Genomic DNA, 15,985 nt, shown 5'->3' with positions numbered 1-15,985 from the left:
TGTGAAATTTAACCACTTCAGCTCTCGTACCTGCTTATGGACCACACTCATTTTTACATTTCTATTATAAGCCGGATTCTTGGTGATAACTCCATTAAACTGACATTAAACCCTCAGATTTTTTAACATAAAACAATACTGTAATGTGTGCCTTGCTGTAATCCATGGTTGTTTCCCTTCTCTTTGCTGCTCTTCCTTTTAAATCTCTATCTGTTCTCATGCTGGGCAGAGCTTCTGTTTTGCAGCAGACTGCCTTGTCTCTGAAATGGATACATAGTGCCTGTGTGTAGCTTTGCAACCTGAGCCAGCACTACAGGAAGAGGCACTCAGCTGCAAAGGGAAGTTCTCCCCAAGCATGAGAAGACATGAGGATTTAAAAGGAAGAGCAGCAAAGAGAAGGGAAACTACCATGGATTACAGTAAGGCACACATTACAGTATTGTTTTATGTTAAAAAATCTGAGGGTTTAATGTCACTTTAAGGTATCAAGGTAATACAAAACAAATAAAAAAAATACACTTTTTTATACTTTGATGAATGTTAGTTTTTTTTCAAAATATATAATTTGTTCTGTTTATAATGACAATAAAATTACAAATTTGGTAAAAAGCATTGCAAAAGTTTATTTATAAACAAAATAAAGGCATTTTTTGCTTATTGTAATGCCACACTAAAAAAAACCCAAACAAATAAAAATGGGGAAAAAGTTAAAACATTAGCGGTTAAAAAAAATGTCAATGAAAAAAAATCAGAACATAGGGGAGAATGAGTAATTCGGGTTAACAAGGGGTTAAATAGGAACAAACTACGTTGACATTTTTTTTTCCCCCACTTGCAAGGTTGCTTTAACTGACATCATAATAATAAACCAAAGGAAATACAATGTAACAATAATGTCCCCGCATTGTATTTCTCAATTAGCCTTCTGAAAAGTAGTCTGAACGCTGTTCAGAAGCTCCATTTTACATAGCAGTGGCTGCAGTGAGAGGGTACAGGGAATTGCCGGCAAGAGTGATGGGGAAAATGACAGTAGGAGGAATGGTCGGGGCATAGGACATCCATCCTGTATATTTGGATTACATTTTTTTGGATTACATTTCATATTGATTAGTACGGCATCACTGATTAGCTACTGCCCTCATCATCCAAAGCATGGTTTTCCTTATACCGGCTAATTAATTTTGACAGCACAGTAGGTATTCTTGCAGAAACTGGATCTTGTTTTTCATTCCCTTCATATATTGGACCTGGATGGAGTTGGTACATTTCCTCCACACCCAATTACAAATTTTTAGGTTATTTGTCTTATGCCAAACCAGTCCTATGGTTCATATATGCATGTGTGCTTATGTGACAGTATTAGGGACAGTAGAATATAAGCCAGGCTAGAGTATCTGCTGATGTAAATAATTCTAAATCTTCCATATAACCACAGCATTTTGTATTTAGAGTTTGTCTGTGCTCCGCAGCACGTAGAAAGGAGGCTCATGGAAGCCATATTTGAGTGTCAGTGCATTGGGTTATTAGATTACATTTAAACAGATAAATAGAGGAAAACAGAGCTAATAAAGGAAAATAGTTTAACTTTGGACAAACCTCCCTACCACAAACAAAGAAATAACAAGAATTGCATTTAAATACTAAAGTTTTTGTATTTTACAGTGTGTACATTTTGATCACATCTAGGGATGCACCGATACTTTTCAGATACCAGCGCCAATACTTGGCATTTTCATGAGAACTACCAGGGTTGCAGCGGTTGCAGCTGTGACTGGGCTCTGGCGCTCCACCACGGTCCTGAAATCATTAGTCTGTATTGTTTTAGAAAAACTGTCACATGACAATAAACCAAAATGTATTAGTACTTGTATCTGTGAGTACATGGACACGTATCAGTACTTATCGGTATCGGTGCATCCCTTTATTTATATTTATAAAAACAAAATCATACATTAAAACAGAGATGAACAAATCCCAGGAGCTCCGTGGGCTCCTTACAAATGACAGCTGCCTCCTAACTTTTCAATTTTTCTCTAGTCTAGTCTTGGAGCTGGAAAAGTATCTCTACTTGTACTTGTACCGAGTCCAGTACTTGGTATCGGTGCATCCCTAATCACATCCATTTAAAAGCTGTACATACAAACATTTTGCATATGACATGCAGTATAACAATGAGCTCAGATACAATAATTGGGCATATTTAATAGTACAGTGTAAAGACCAATGGTATGCAGTAATTTATAACAATCAATCAAAAAACAGTACAGCTATTTCAGGCCTTAAGTTCAGCCAACCGTTACAGTCATAATTATCATGTACAATGTCAGAAACATCCAAATGTTTTTGAAATTCTTTCACTATTCTCAGAAACTGCAGTTGGCCATTCATACCATGATTTGAAAAAGGCATTTAAACTTAGTAAAGTGCATTGGTTTCATCAATGATTTTCAGCTCTTGCTGTATTAGCATTTGTTTTCATGATTTCCAATCATCAACGACATTTCTAAAAATAAAAGAAAAAGAAAAGAAAAAGCTGATGTCAAACATGAATAGGTCTTCTGAATTCAACAACGCCCTTTCCATGTCCTGGGATCACGTGCACTAAATAAAATCTTTTGCCCAAGTACATTCGAATTTGAATTGACTTATTACTTAATGCTATAGCAAGATGCGTCTATTTAAATAATGGCCTGCTCTTGGCTTCCATGGCGGCTGCAGTTGGGTCTTCAGATTCTAAATCTTTTAGGAATGGACACGTTATCGTTTTTTTCTAAGTAAAACATTCATGTTACTATTTATTTGATTTTCTTTTTGTTTTCTGCTTGTTTACATAGAAAATACAATTTTGGAAAGAGGCTGGTAAAATAAACAGCCTGCATTAAGAGCACAAATATATTGAAGGGAATTTATCAAAACTGGAGCAGACAAAATCTGGAGCAGCTGTGCATGGCAACCAATCAGCTTCATGCTCCCTCGTCATCAGATGACAAGAGAGCATGGAGCCGGCCTCGTGGCCAATCAGAAAGCAGGGCGTCGCGTCATTGCACGGCGCCCGGCTTCCTGATTGGCTGGCTAGACGGCTGCGGCTGGGTACCGGACGAAGGCCGCGTTCTTGCTGGAGAGGCCCCGGGGGATGACAGGCTGCACATACTAAGGTAAGAGGGGACTTTTTTGTTACTCGGGAAGCCGGGTGGCGACTCTTTACACGCTGCCCGGCTTCCCGGCTAATCAGGAAGCCAGGTGTCGAGTCATTACACGCCACCTGGCTTCCTGAATGGGACTTCCGTTACTCGTTAAGTGGTATCGGCGAGTACCGAAAAAAATTTATCGGTACTCGTACTCGGTACCAAAATACCGCTATCGGTGCATCCCTAATACTGATGTTCCTGTCCATTCATAACTCGTGGATATAGTGTGTGTTTACTATGTACACAATCATGAATGAACATGAATTAATGTAGAGCACTTCCCATTCATTCATAACTGGGACATAGTAAGCATACTATGTCCAGTTATTTACAAACATTCAACGATCAGCTGATTGTATACCGCTCTCCATCCTGAATCGGCTGTCACAGGAGGTGGAGCCTGGAGGTGTGGGAGGAGAGCTCCGCCTCTTGTGACAGATCACAGCGCTCTCCTCCACTCACTGATCACAGGAGGCGGAGGAGGTGCGGGAGGAGAGCTAAGCCTTCTGTAACAATGACAACTGTCACCACCCCACACCACTTGGCCTCCTGAAAGCTTCTCACCTCCCCGCTGGGTGCCAGCCACTGCATCAGAAGACACACAGACCAGTGGCGGAACTACCGCCGGTGCAGCCGGTGCCGGGCAGTGGGGTCCGGTCCTGGGCTCCCCCACAGCCTCAGTGGGGTCCGATCCATTTTTTTTGGCAGTGCACGGTGAGGTGAGTCACAGGAGGCGTGTGTGTGTCACAAGCCCCGCCCCCTGCACTGCTCAAATCGAAACTCCCTGGCATGCGGTCCTCTGGCTGGGTAAGTCCGAGCGCGAGGGGGGGGGAGGGGCTACAATATAATAGTTGTGAAATGCTAATTAATGTTATCAGACAAGTGGATTATAATGGGGAATATTACACTGTAATGTTCCCTATTATAATCTATTTATGCCACACATTTTAACGTAATCTCACCCAGAATAGGTCAAACATTCTTGCTGGGGGAGGGGGGCAGATGCCAGTGTGATCCGCTCCCGCCCCCCCTCTGTCTTGGGAGGGGGGCCCAAGATAAAATCTTGCACCAGGGCCCTTTGGTTATTAGGTCCGCCACTGACACAGACACACAGACATCCAGCGGGGAGTAGAGAACTTAGGGATGCACTGAATTTTCGCCCACATTTTCGTCCGTCATGGTACTTTCAGCATTTTGCCAAAACTGCCATTTTCAACCGGACAAAATTTTGGTGCATCCCTATAATTAGTCCTTAGTTCCAGTGTACAACACTTATTCTAGTATTATCTTTTCCTTGAAGTTTGAGACTTCACTTTCTAAGATTGGGGCTATTTTTTTTGCTGTGTGAACCCTGCCTACTAAAACAAGGCTGAACTGTGACTGTGAGTTCTATGGTCTGCCTGATTTTTCTAAAGGTTCTTATACCTAAATATGTATACACATACTGTACCACAACACTAGTATTTCTGCTTACCTTTATTTTTCATCTGCAGATCCTCAGCAATGGTTTGTAAGCATTCCAGTCTGTGCTGGAGTATCTGGCAGGTACTATTTGTAAGTTCTTTACACTGTTCACCTATAAATAAAGTTTCAGGAATCAGAGTTGACACCTGTATTTTTACAAGTAAATTCCTTAATTTGTAAATTGAAATCTGATAAAATGCATCACATTAGGAAAAGATTATTGGATGACGATAACCATCTACAGGAACAAAGCTGTTGTAATGCCCACAATCACTTGTAAGTTGAGACTATTGTGTTGCTAATACTATTATAATATTACTTTTCTCAGTCTTGCCCAATTGTAAATCCTTATCAGGTTCTCATATCTTTAATGTACTCACCTTTAATGTACTCACCTGGATGAATAATTAAATGACAGGTGAAAGTTAAATAGCTAATACGCAGTGAAAAACAGAACAGAGCTATAGTGAAATCTGTAGGTCTAAACTCTCCTGTAAGGCATACTTGTTGCCGGTTAGTTACTGTATCGGTATGAGGGAGGGAACCTGCAGGGCCGCGACACATTGTCTATTTTGACCTATGTGACGTTATTTTCAATAATCAATATTTTCGTTGCATTTTTGAGTGCTGGTGAAAGGAAGATGGAAGGAGCACATTGGAAAGTTCTTAGCCGAACGGCGCAAGTAGTCAGTTAACTGTAGGCTCTGTTTGGGTATTTTGACAACGGCCAGTGGCCGATGTCATAATACAGTAGAAACAGCGGAGGATTTGTACATCCATGCTCGTAAGTGTTGATGGAGGAATCTGTTATATTTTCTTCATTCAGCCCCCAGGTTGAACGTAAAAAGTATATGTGTGTATACAGGGCCGGTGCTAGGATTCTTGCCTAAACAGGCAAAGTTGCATTTTTGTATAATAATAATAATAATACTGTGCCCGTCCCCTTTGCTCCTGTTGTGCGGCTTGTAGTGTGCGTACACTGTTTGGTTACGCACGCGTAGTCCACTTCACCCGGGCGCCATAACACAGCTGATTCGGGTTGTGCCATCCGGGTGATGAGTGGGGACTGCTTATAAGGAGTGGGACCGTTCATTTACTTGTGGAAAGCCTCACCTTACACGCATCTGCAGCAACAGAGAGAGGTATGCTTTTATTTGGCGTATATGTTTTTAATTCCATAGCGCTTGCTGGTTACTATATGGAATTCTATGGGAGCTCCTTGTAGCCTCCGAGATGGGATCTGGCAGCATGCAAAATATATTTATGTTTGTGTCATACACATTTTTCATATAGCGCTGTGATTTGCTAAGTATTATAGGTTTACCTACAGTAGATGTATACATTGGTATATGTACACACCCAAGGTGTTTACGGACACTTATGATTTTATTATTTTTTTAATTAGGAAATGTTGTTACTAATGTGGTCCCTCTCTGCTGTTACGTCCCTCCTACGGTCCTTCTGGGGGAAGCTGAAGGTTCAGGCTCCAAGTTCTTGCCCATTTGTATGGGGATCTGTTTTGATGCAACACCCGGCATGTGATTATATCAATTTGCAGTAAACTATTGCTGGTATTCATGTTTATTGTACACAATATATTAGATGCACTGAATTGTATATTCAATGTAGTTTGCTTATCTTATAGCAGTTTGAACTTTTCTCTCCCAAAAAAGCCACAAAGGTGGCAAAACGCTTAGCAACATTCTACAGTGCAGACCATCATATGACCCAACTAAGGACTGTATGACCACCATCCTACAGGTCCTACTCCCTACATACATGTAATAGGATGGACTTTCCTGAGGCCAATAAGACCTTGTAATGTGTTTTATGGATTTTACTGTTTCTAATAAAGCTTTGTTATTTTAATGTAATTTTGAAGGTCATTTGATGCCTAAAAAGCCCCTTCATTGGTTTGTGGCGTCCATCTGATTACAGCTGGAGGTCTTCTAGTTTGTATGTTTGATTATATCCGGGGTGTGGCACTAGGACACTTCTCTCTTGAATATCGGTATTCTAATGAAAATGCCCAGTATCGGCCCTGATACAGTTATCGGTATCGGTGCATCACTAGTTTTAACCATTGTCCACTTTATCCAAAATTAACCACTCTTCAATCGTAATAATCCCCCCTTTGAAATGTATCACTGCATGCTATGATAGCTGTCACACAGTGCAGCTTGTCTTTGTTTAATACTGTAATGGTTGCAGTATTTAAAAAAAATCATTACAATTTAAAATATATATTTTTTACATTTTTGTCTATTTGTCAGTCTACAATAACATTTAAAGCAGACAGTATATCCTTAAAAAATGTGGGAAAATTAGTTATACAGCTATGTTCTGGTTAATTAATGTTAACTGATGCTGTTAAATTTGGTCTGGGCATCTACGCATCAATGACCACTGAGCATAAATAGGTTTAATGATGCTGTTATAAATAAATATTGACGTTCTTACACTTTCTGCATTTAAAATATATTTTATGACCTTTTAATAAATATATAACTGTATAACTGTTTAATATTTACTTAGTACTCAACTTTAAAGTTGTATATTTAAATATAATATGGTGATATAATATTGTGGTATTATATTTACATGTGCCTGTCTACTGTGCTAATAAAGAACAAAAATAAAAACATGGAAATACTTTATGGTTTCATTTTTCACACTAAAACCATCATTCTTTCTAAGATAGTAATTTTAGCCATTACACTAATCCTATACCATGTCCTAATCCTTTACCATAGGTAGCCCTCATTTTAGGCTAAAATTAATCCCCACCCTAGTCCTAAAGCAAGTGCTAAACCCACTACAAGGCTTCCAATTGGGACATCTGTTCTGGTGGCACCTTTCTAAAATAAGATTTCCTCTGACTTCCTGTGGCTTTTCTAGGGCAGGCAGTGAAGGGAAATCTCCCCAATGGGAGATAAATAGCAAAAACTCTATTGGTATAAGTGCCAATACTGGGCATTTTCACAAGGGCTTTGTACTGTAAATCAAATTAGAAAGTATAACAAGTGTAATATTCACATAAAATGTACATACCATGTTCAAAGTTATCGCTGTAGATGGTTTCCAGGAAGTGATTTCTGTTCAGTGTCTCAAAGATATCAGTATGGCTGGTTGGAGCTGTCAGCAATGAATACACTGGAGACCTAGGTTGAATTTCATGGTTTTTGTAATTCTCCTTAAGAGATGAGGTATAACAGGGGCTCGCTAAAATGTGGTGTTCATAAAAATAAAGATACAATTATAAGACATAAAGAGAACCCAATTTCACTGAACATAACATATCTAAAGACTGAGCAAGCATTCATTATCAGCATAATGTGAACGCCATCTAACTATCCTGGGTGACTGCTGTGAGCTAGAAACATACATGGGCATTTTTATTTTTTAAGATTCGAGGAATGGCATAAAATGTAAAAACTGCCCAGTCCTATGAGTTTTTGTGGCATCTGAAGTCTGAGACTTTGATGAGAAGAGCAAATAGAAATAAGGGAAATGGGAATTTGTTTAAAGCTGCAGCCATGATGATTATAACGTTAAGCCAAGGCAAGAGTGGGAAAAAGTTAGAACACCTGTCAGGTTTCAACTGATATGTGGAGCGTTGTTAGAGAAACTTACCCTCTCTTCCTGTTCTGTTGACATTTAACCAGACAGGAAGTGATGGGAACCAACAGTAACACAGACAGAAATAAAAATGATTTTCTTTAGTTTTAGGGGAAGGTTACAACCCCTGTCAGATTCAGGCTGAGGTTGAAATTCATTACTAAGTGCTGAACAGACAAAGCACTACATAACATAAAAAGAGGTGGACAGTCTCTGTTTGGCTACATGATTACGCAAAAACGAACACAGTTGCTTTTTATGAGTATTGAATTATACTTTATTGTATACATTTATACATTAATGTTTTATATCTACTTTTTGTTTTTGATAGAGCAGAAACGTGCAAAAATCCCTGTCACTTTATTTGTTGTCAGTGCTCCATTGGGAAAATGTCCTCTTCATTTCCTGTCCCATAGATGCAGCAGGAAGTGAAAGGAAAATTTGGGGGGAATTCCCCTCTTAGACGTCTTTGGCACAAAATAAATTGACAGGGGTTCTAATGCTTCCTACTCTATCCAAAACTTAAAGAACGTTATTTGCTTCCTTTTATTCTGTAATAGTTTAATGCCAGAGTTAGTGAGAATGCGTGAGGACCAATTTTTATATCAAACCCAAGTACATCATGATATGACAGCCCCCCTTTCCCATACACTGATTCGTCAACCACTATTCACTCCCTAATCCAGTCGGAGAAACATCATAGAATACAACTGATCTGTATGTAAACCCTAACAATAAACATCTTATTTGCTTTCTTTTGGTCTGATTGATATATATATATATATATATATACATATATATATATATATATATAAAACACTGAAAGTGTTATTTGTTAGATAGGTAAAAAAAAAAACCTATAGATCCTGCCAGAACTCTAGTGCGCTGATAACTTTCTGTGCTCCCTGCCTATACTGCATTGTTCTCACAAATACAGGTCACCTCCCCCCAATATTATAGAGAAAAAGTAGAAGGGGAGGTGTTCTGTATGTCTGTCCTATCGTGATAAAATGGCACCTATATAGATACAGTATAGTGAGTGAACGTTGTCACCCTAGGACAAGAAGTGTGTTGCTGGCAGGATCGCTATGTCAAATAAAGGAAAGAAAGCCTGAGAATAGAAAACTAATGCATCCATCATCTAAGGGCTGGTAACCTGCACTATATTATATTTTTATTCTTGGGTTTAGATAAACTTTAATTTAAGCCAAAACTTAGAAGTATTTACTTTTCTTAAAATCTATCAATAACTAAAAAAAAATAGTTTTGGTTGCAGATGGTCTTAAAAGTCCATAATAGCCCATCACACAGATACGCTACATGAAACTAAAGGGACTTTGAATGACACATAGACTATAAAATACAAATTTTATCTATTAACATAATTCTGTTAAGGACAATCGACTACCCCACCTCTCAAAGTAGAGAAATTGCAATGTCACTGTATAAATTAGACAAAAAATAATGTAAATCCATATCTAAACTTACCAGAGGTAATAGGTGATAAGGAACAAATGTTATCTTCAAGATCAGTTGTGTGCAAAGTTAATGGCTCCCTAAAAAGCAGATTATGTAAAGTTAGGTAACATTTTATTAAAATATATTCAGGTCATTCAGTTTTTTAAGAATAGTTTTAATTTGCACCTAAAACATGGTCTATGCTGAAGCAGAGAAGGACTGCCTATTAAGCAATAATTTGGTTCCAGATGACCTCCAGAATAGCCTTGCTATGCTACACAGTCTTAGAGCAGTGTTTACAGCCTTCAAACGTCTACTTCAAATGTCCCTCTGAGTTTTGATGTGGACAACGAGGCTAGTCTGCTTCATACTGGCTATCATTCCCTATGAACCAGGATTAGGCAGATTCTTTCTCGTGTCTGCTGAATGCAGAGTGTACAGTACTGTAAAACATTTATTGTAAAAACATATTTCTTAACCTTTCTAGTTGTTTTTTTTGGAGCAGGCCTTCAGCCACGCTGCAAGCTTCTCTGAACAATCTCAAAATGAAAGTGTAGTGGGGGGACAAACTGGGCACACACTGAGATAAAGCGCATTAGCATGCAAATCACTGCTCAAGGCTTGAGATCTTTAACCCTTTGATAGGAAAAAGAGTGTTCAAATCTCGTTTTTCAACTGACAATGTGAATGTCAGCACAGTGCAGACACGGTTAAGTATTGTAAACATTAACTCCCCAGTTCCCTTCTTAACATTATGTAAAATGGGAAAACTTCAGTTACAGATTTGAGACAAGAGCAAGTAAAACGATAAGCAGCAATTCTAAATAGTTGTTTAAATGATGCTATGTGAATGGGATCATGCAAATCTAAAGTAGATGTTATCCCAATGTGCCTGCAAAAGTTGACATAGACTTTAAAGCCTTTTATAAAGTTAAGCTGTGAGCAAGATATAAAATACAGATTCAGCTAAATGTTCAGTGCTTCTGTCAAAATCTAGACAAATCCAAAAGAGAATGCACTACAGCCATGCTAAGCCTTCATAAAAAGCAGGTCTAGCAATGAAGTCTGAAAAAGAAAGGATTCAATTACAGAGAGTTATTTATTCTTACTTGTAAGTATGGGTTGATGTATGGTCAGTTTTCATACTCAGTTTCAGAGGTCCCTCATCTTTAAAGGGTGCACAACGTAAGCAGTCTGAAAGATTTATTGCTTTCTCAGAGGGTTCCACTATGTTAAAATTAACAGATGGCTGAAACAGTAAGCAACAAGACTTAAGGAAATAGATCGACAATGCCACTGTAAAAAGAAAAAGGTTTACCAGGTACATGAGCCCCTACCCTTGGCGATTCCTCCATTTGGGCAAAATTATACAGTTGATCTGAATAAGGTTAGAATTGAACTGCTGTGTAAAGATCTGCATGTTTTCATATGCATATAATATTGATTCATATTAAGGTCTACCTTTGGGAAAATGAGCACTAATATTGCAGCAGCATAGATACAACACGCACGTTGCTCACTACAGTACAAAGCACTTGTCTACAGAGATTATTGAACAGCAAAACTCTGTTACCTGTGTAAACATGAAGACTTTAGGGCAAGATTTGATCGGTGAATCATATTCATGTACAGGAACATCACAAGGTTGAAGGAAAGATTCTGAAGCTATTTCATGCCTTGGTTTGACAAGAATCTGATTTGAAAATGGACCTCTAAGCTCCTATACAGAAAACAAAACAATGAGTACAGAGTATGCACAAAAATGTTTCTGTGCGTGTATTGGTCTATATATATATATAAATATACTGTAAAAAAATATATTTGTGGTCATTAATATCTAGTGCACGTGACCTTAATAAAAGCGGTTTGAAGTGTGCTGTGACCGCCATCGCCGGTACGCCTAAAGTGGGCATTACTTATAAGAATTGCAAAGTTAGCGGAGGGTGGGCTGCCTGCAACGATCCTACAGCACACACGTAGGGCCTGTCACACTACAAGTTATACAGGCAATGCAATTAGGCTGCATACATAAGTATCTAAAACAATAAGGTATGGATGGCCATGTACACAAGCACGGTAATAAAAAGGACAGTCCACAATTCTTGCTTCCAATAGAACCTTCCGAGTGTTCAGTAGCAGCCTAGATCCTAAAGACTACTTCACCACCACCAGTCAGCACTGATCATCTAGTTTTTGACCTCCAATTATAAAGGTCATAAAACATATGAGGAACAACAAGTACATCAGCAGCTGCACTTCAGCCACTTCAAGCTATAGGTGTCTCTCATGAAGACAATCAAAAAAACATTTCAGACACGTTGGAGCTTGCATTTAAACTTGGATGTTGTTTTTAGTATTCTTTAATAAATTGAAGTTACTCCATGTTGACCTTCTATTTTAGTTGCTATAAGGCCGTGGTAATCCACGGTAAACACTGCTCACATTCCAGAACTGCATCCCACTTTTGGGCAAACAAGTGCGCCATTGCTCTTAGCAACCCGATCTAGAAATAGTCACACTCCAACAACCTTCACCGAAGATAAAAAATCTTTATTTATGGATCAAATGCATACTGTTTGTTCATTGCCATGTGTGCTCAACTCTAACGCGTTTCACCATTCCGGCTTACTCATATCTCTAGGAGTAACCCAGAATGGTGAAACACATTAGAGATTGAGCACACATAGGAAGGAACAAACAGTACATATTTACTCCATCAAAATTTACAATTTTGGTGAAGACCTTTGGAGTGCGGCTATTTCTAGACTGGGTTGCTATAATGCGACGGCTCCATATCATGTTCCACACTTTGTACTAGAATTAACCTTCCTAAAAAAAGAGGAGAAAAGAGATGGCAGTTACAGTGAGATTGAGGCTCCAATCTCATCTGTCTGTGCTAAATGAGCATCTTGGAAGAGACTAAGAGCTAGGAAGAGAGTGAGTGCCACAAGAGGGCTGTTGTTACTGTGAGAGAGCCAGTGGCTGTGACACAAGTGTTTAAAGACCTTCAGAAATATTGGTCCTCCATTCCCGATGCGTGTTTAAGTTCATGTCAATATACCTGTACCTTGAAGCGCAGCTGCTGGAGTACTATTATTGCAGTCTGACAGCCCAGAAGAACACAGATGCAGGTGCTGAGAAATCTTGTATACAAGATCAGTGTTGGTACTTTTGAATATGATGAAAAACCTCCAGATCTTTGGCCACATCTGAAAAGCCTGTCATCAAACTTTAGGCGGAAATGGATATCCTCTAAAACCGCCAACAACAGAACAGGCCTGCTAAATGCTGGCACATTGCAGTAACTATGCAGATCAGAAGGTGTGACCAGAGATCTGGAGGTTTTTTTTTTCATTATAAACTTTATTAACATTATACATTTAAGACAAAACTAGCTATTGACTGCAGTGTCAACTGGTGAACTGGTGGTGATAGATTATTGGTTATGAGTTTGGCTGCCACCGAGTGCTGTGAAGTTGTTATTGAATATAAATATAACAATCACTGACAGTGTCATTCTGTTATTATTAGGGACAATTTAACCCACAAAATAACTGCTTCAGATTCTGTCTACTCCAGTTCTGATTAATTCCCCTCAATGTGTCAATATTAGGCACCATTCACCATTTTTGTGGAGTACCTCTCAAACCAACAAATAATAAAATATACTCATATAAGCATCAATAAAATAAAAGTTGCATACTGAAGGTCCCCCAGACTAAGGAATACCAACCCAGATGTCTATACCAAAAACATTGCAGTTTAGCCTTCATTCACACTGTAATCGGCCCACACGTACAGCTACATGCTGCGTGCAGGGCCATATCGAGCAGCTCCCAGGAAGGACAGGTGCTGCCTGTGATTAGTACGCAGCCCCGGTCCTTCTCCATGGAACTACGCGGCCGTACACCCCCCTACGCTCACCTGAAGTGCAGGTCCGTAGGGGTGCGTGTTTTCCAGCTCAGACGCAGACAGGATCCATCCTGTCAGCGTACGAGTACACCCACCCGCACGGATGTGCAGGATGGGTGAGCGTAGGGGGGCTTATGGCCGCGTAGTCCCATAGAGCAGGGCGGGGGCTGCGTACTAATCACGCGTAGCACCTGTCCTTCCCGGGAACTGCTTGGTACGGCCCTGCACGCAGCACGGAGCTGTACATGCGGGCCGATTACAGTGTGAATGAGGGCTTAAAGGTAAAGGCCAAAAAAAAGTCCTGGATTAACAGTAGCTCCATTTTACATGCCTTTAAGTCCAGTGTGTGCTGTAATTTCAAGACCGTTATTTCTTGCTCTAAGCGCTGGATTACTGCTTGACATTCAGAGAGCTGCAACAAAGTCTGCAGAAAATAGGAGACAATTGAAAAGAAATTCAGCTAGATCTATTATTACCAAATGACAGTCCATCATTTTTAAAATAAAAGCAGGATGTATATTCCCTGCTGAGGAACATAGTCTATGGACTATACTTTTTGAACCAATATGAAAGTGAGTCTGTCACAGAAAAAAAATACAACTAATACAGGTACATAAATGGCTAAGAAACTGCAGTTAAATGACAGCTTCTTCTAAGCAGTCCAGAAGCCTCCGAACCCGGGTTCATTCAGCAGTCTTGTCTCAATTTGAGCTTCAAGTTGGAGCTCTGGCATAATGCCCTACATCACACAATGCGTCAAGGCTTAGAGCTGAGGGCACATTGCAGTTTTGGGGGTTTACGAAACACTGACAGGGTTATTCCCAAAAGGGTGAAGAGTTTGGAGAAGACAGGAGACGTGAACAATCTAGGCCAACATAGCCGATTTGAAAAATTCTCCCATTTAGCTCACTTGTCCAGCTATGTTGTCCTAGATTGTTCACTTCTCCTGCCTTCTCCAAACTCTTCACCCTTTTGTGAATAACCCTGTTAGAAGAAATTATGATCACAACTAAGGCCTCATGCACACTACATTGAAGAAACATAAGTTCAGGTGCGTTTGGAGCTCATTTCTAAATACACCTGAACTCATGTAATGCTTTTCTATGACTGAATGCACACTTAAGGTGCCCATACACCTTGCGATTATCGTCCGCAAATTTTCGTCCGATGATCGAAATGTCGTATGATAGTTGTACGGTGGCCCCATCCTGCCCCGATTATCGCAAGGTTCAATCAGTGGTAGTTAAAAAAAAAAAAACACCTGGACAAATTGCGGTAATAGACCGCACGTATTTTCGTTTGCGCATGAGCAGTGTTAATCGTACGACTTTTGACGGACAGAAACGCCACCAACCATGCGAAAATCGTACGATCGACCAAAGTTTTCCAACATGCTTGACCGTCAAAAGTCGTACGATTGTACAGTACTGACGTTTGGGCACTACATTCACACCTTACGATTGTCGTACGAAAAGTCAATCACATACGATTATCGTACGATAATCGTAAGGTGTATGGGCACCTTTAGACGTCCAGCAGCATCTAAGTGCATTCAGTCTAGAAGCATTTACCCAAACTAGGATTTTCTGTGTTCCAGGTATATTTAGCCTGGTTTTACACACCTATAAACGCACCTAAACGTGTGTAAACCTAAGACCAACAACAACTAAACACATGAAAAAGTCATCTGGGAAGCATAAAGTTGTTTATACTTACCAGATAACTTCTCTTCTGCTTAAACACAGCTGGCAAGTGTGCATGAGGCCTTAAAGTACATGTGACTCTTTCTTACCGCTCCTCTATCAGCAATAGATATCAGGAGTCAGGATACAAAATCGTAACCAGATGGTACCGCACACCGCACACATTATTTCCGGACGTGGCGGACCTGTGATGGGCATGCTTCACATTTTCTGGGCCTGCCCGGTGCTCTGGCAGTTCTGGGACGGAGTGCACGCTTCAGATTCCTCGAGACCCTGCCTTCTTTCTTCTGCTTTACAACACCATCCCGATACGTGCGTACTCACGCTCACTCATTAGACACATAGTCAATGCGGCCCGGGCATGCGTCCCGGCTCTCTGGAAGAAACCCGAACCTCCACAGGTCAGACAGGTCTTGGACCGCATGCATGATATTTACCTCATGGAGGACCTAACGAGCTCCCTCAAACACAACAACGCTAAGTTCTCTAGTACATGGCTCCCCTGGATGGAGTTTATGCGATCCCCTGAATACCTCATGCTCTGATAGGATTTAGTCACCTGAAGCGGATTGAGGATACAGGATTCTCTTCCACCCTACTCATGGCCGCACTTCTCCCCTTCCCCCTCCCTACTCTAACCCC

General features: G+C 40.0%; 1 protein-coding gene across 1 annotated transcript in view; it reads right to left on the bottom strand.

The window, feature by feature from the left end:
* The window catches only part of CCDC158 (coiled-coil domain containing 158), a 52,538-nt gene that overhangs the window by 1,152 nt on the left and 35,401 nt on the right, over window positions 1-15,985 (bottom strand). Inside the window, exons 17-21 of the mRNA XM_018576176.1 lie at window positions 13,972-14,064; window positions 11,302-11,448; window positions 10,875-10,977; window positions 7,704-7,874; window positions 4,663-4,764 (exon numbers count right to left, since the gene is read on the bottom strand). Of these exons, the coding sequence (XP_018431678.1) occupies window positions 4,663-4,764; window positions 7,704-7,874; window positions 10,875-10,977; window positions 11,302-11,448; window positions 13,972-14,064 (616 nt within the window). The remainder of the gene's footprint in view (window positions 1-4,662; window positions 4,765-7,703; window positions 7,875-10,874; window positions 10,978-11,301; window positions 11,449-13,971; window positions 14,065-15,985) is intronic.

This window comes from Nanorana parkeri, unplaced genomic scaffold (assembly GCF_000935625.1).
Source record: "Nanorana parkeri isolate BGI_ZX_2015 unplaced genomic scaffold, ASM93562v1 scaffold59, whole genome shotgun sequence".
Taxonomy (NCBI): domain Eukaryota; kingdom Metazoa; phylum Chordata; class Amphibia; order Anura; family Dicroglossidae; genus Nanorana; species Nanorana parkeri.
Note: the sequence above shows the minus strand (reverse complement) of the source record. Positions and strands in the feature narration are given on the sequence as shown.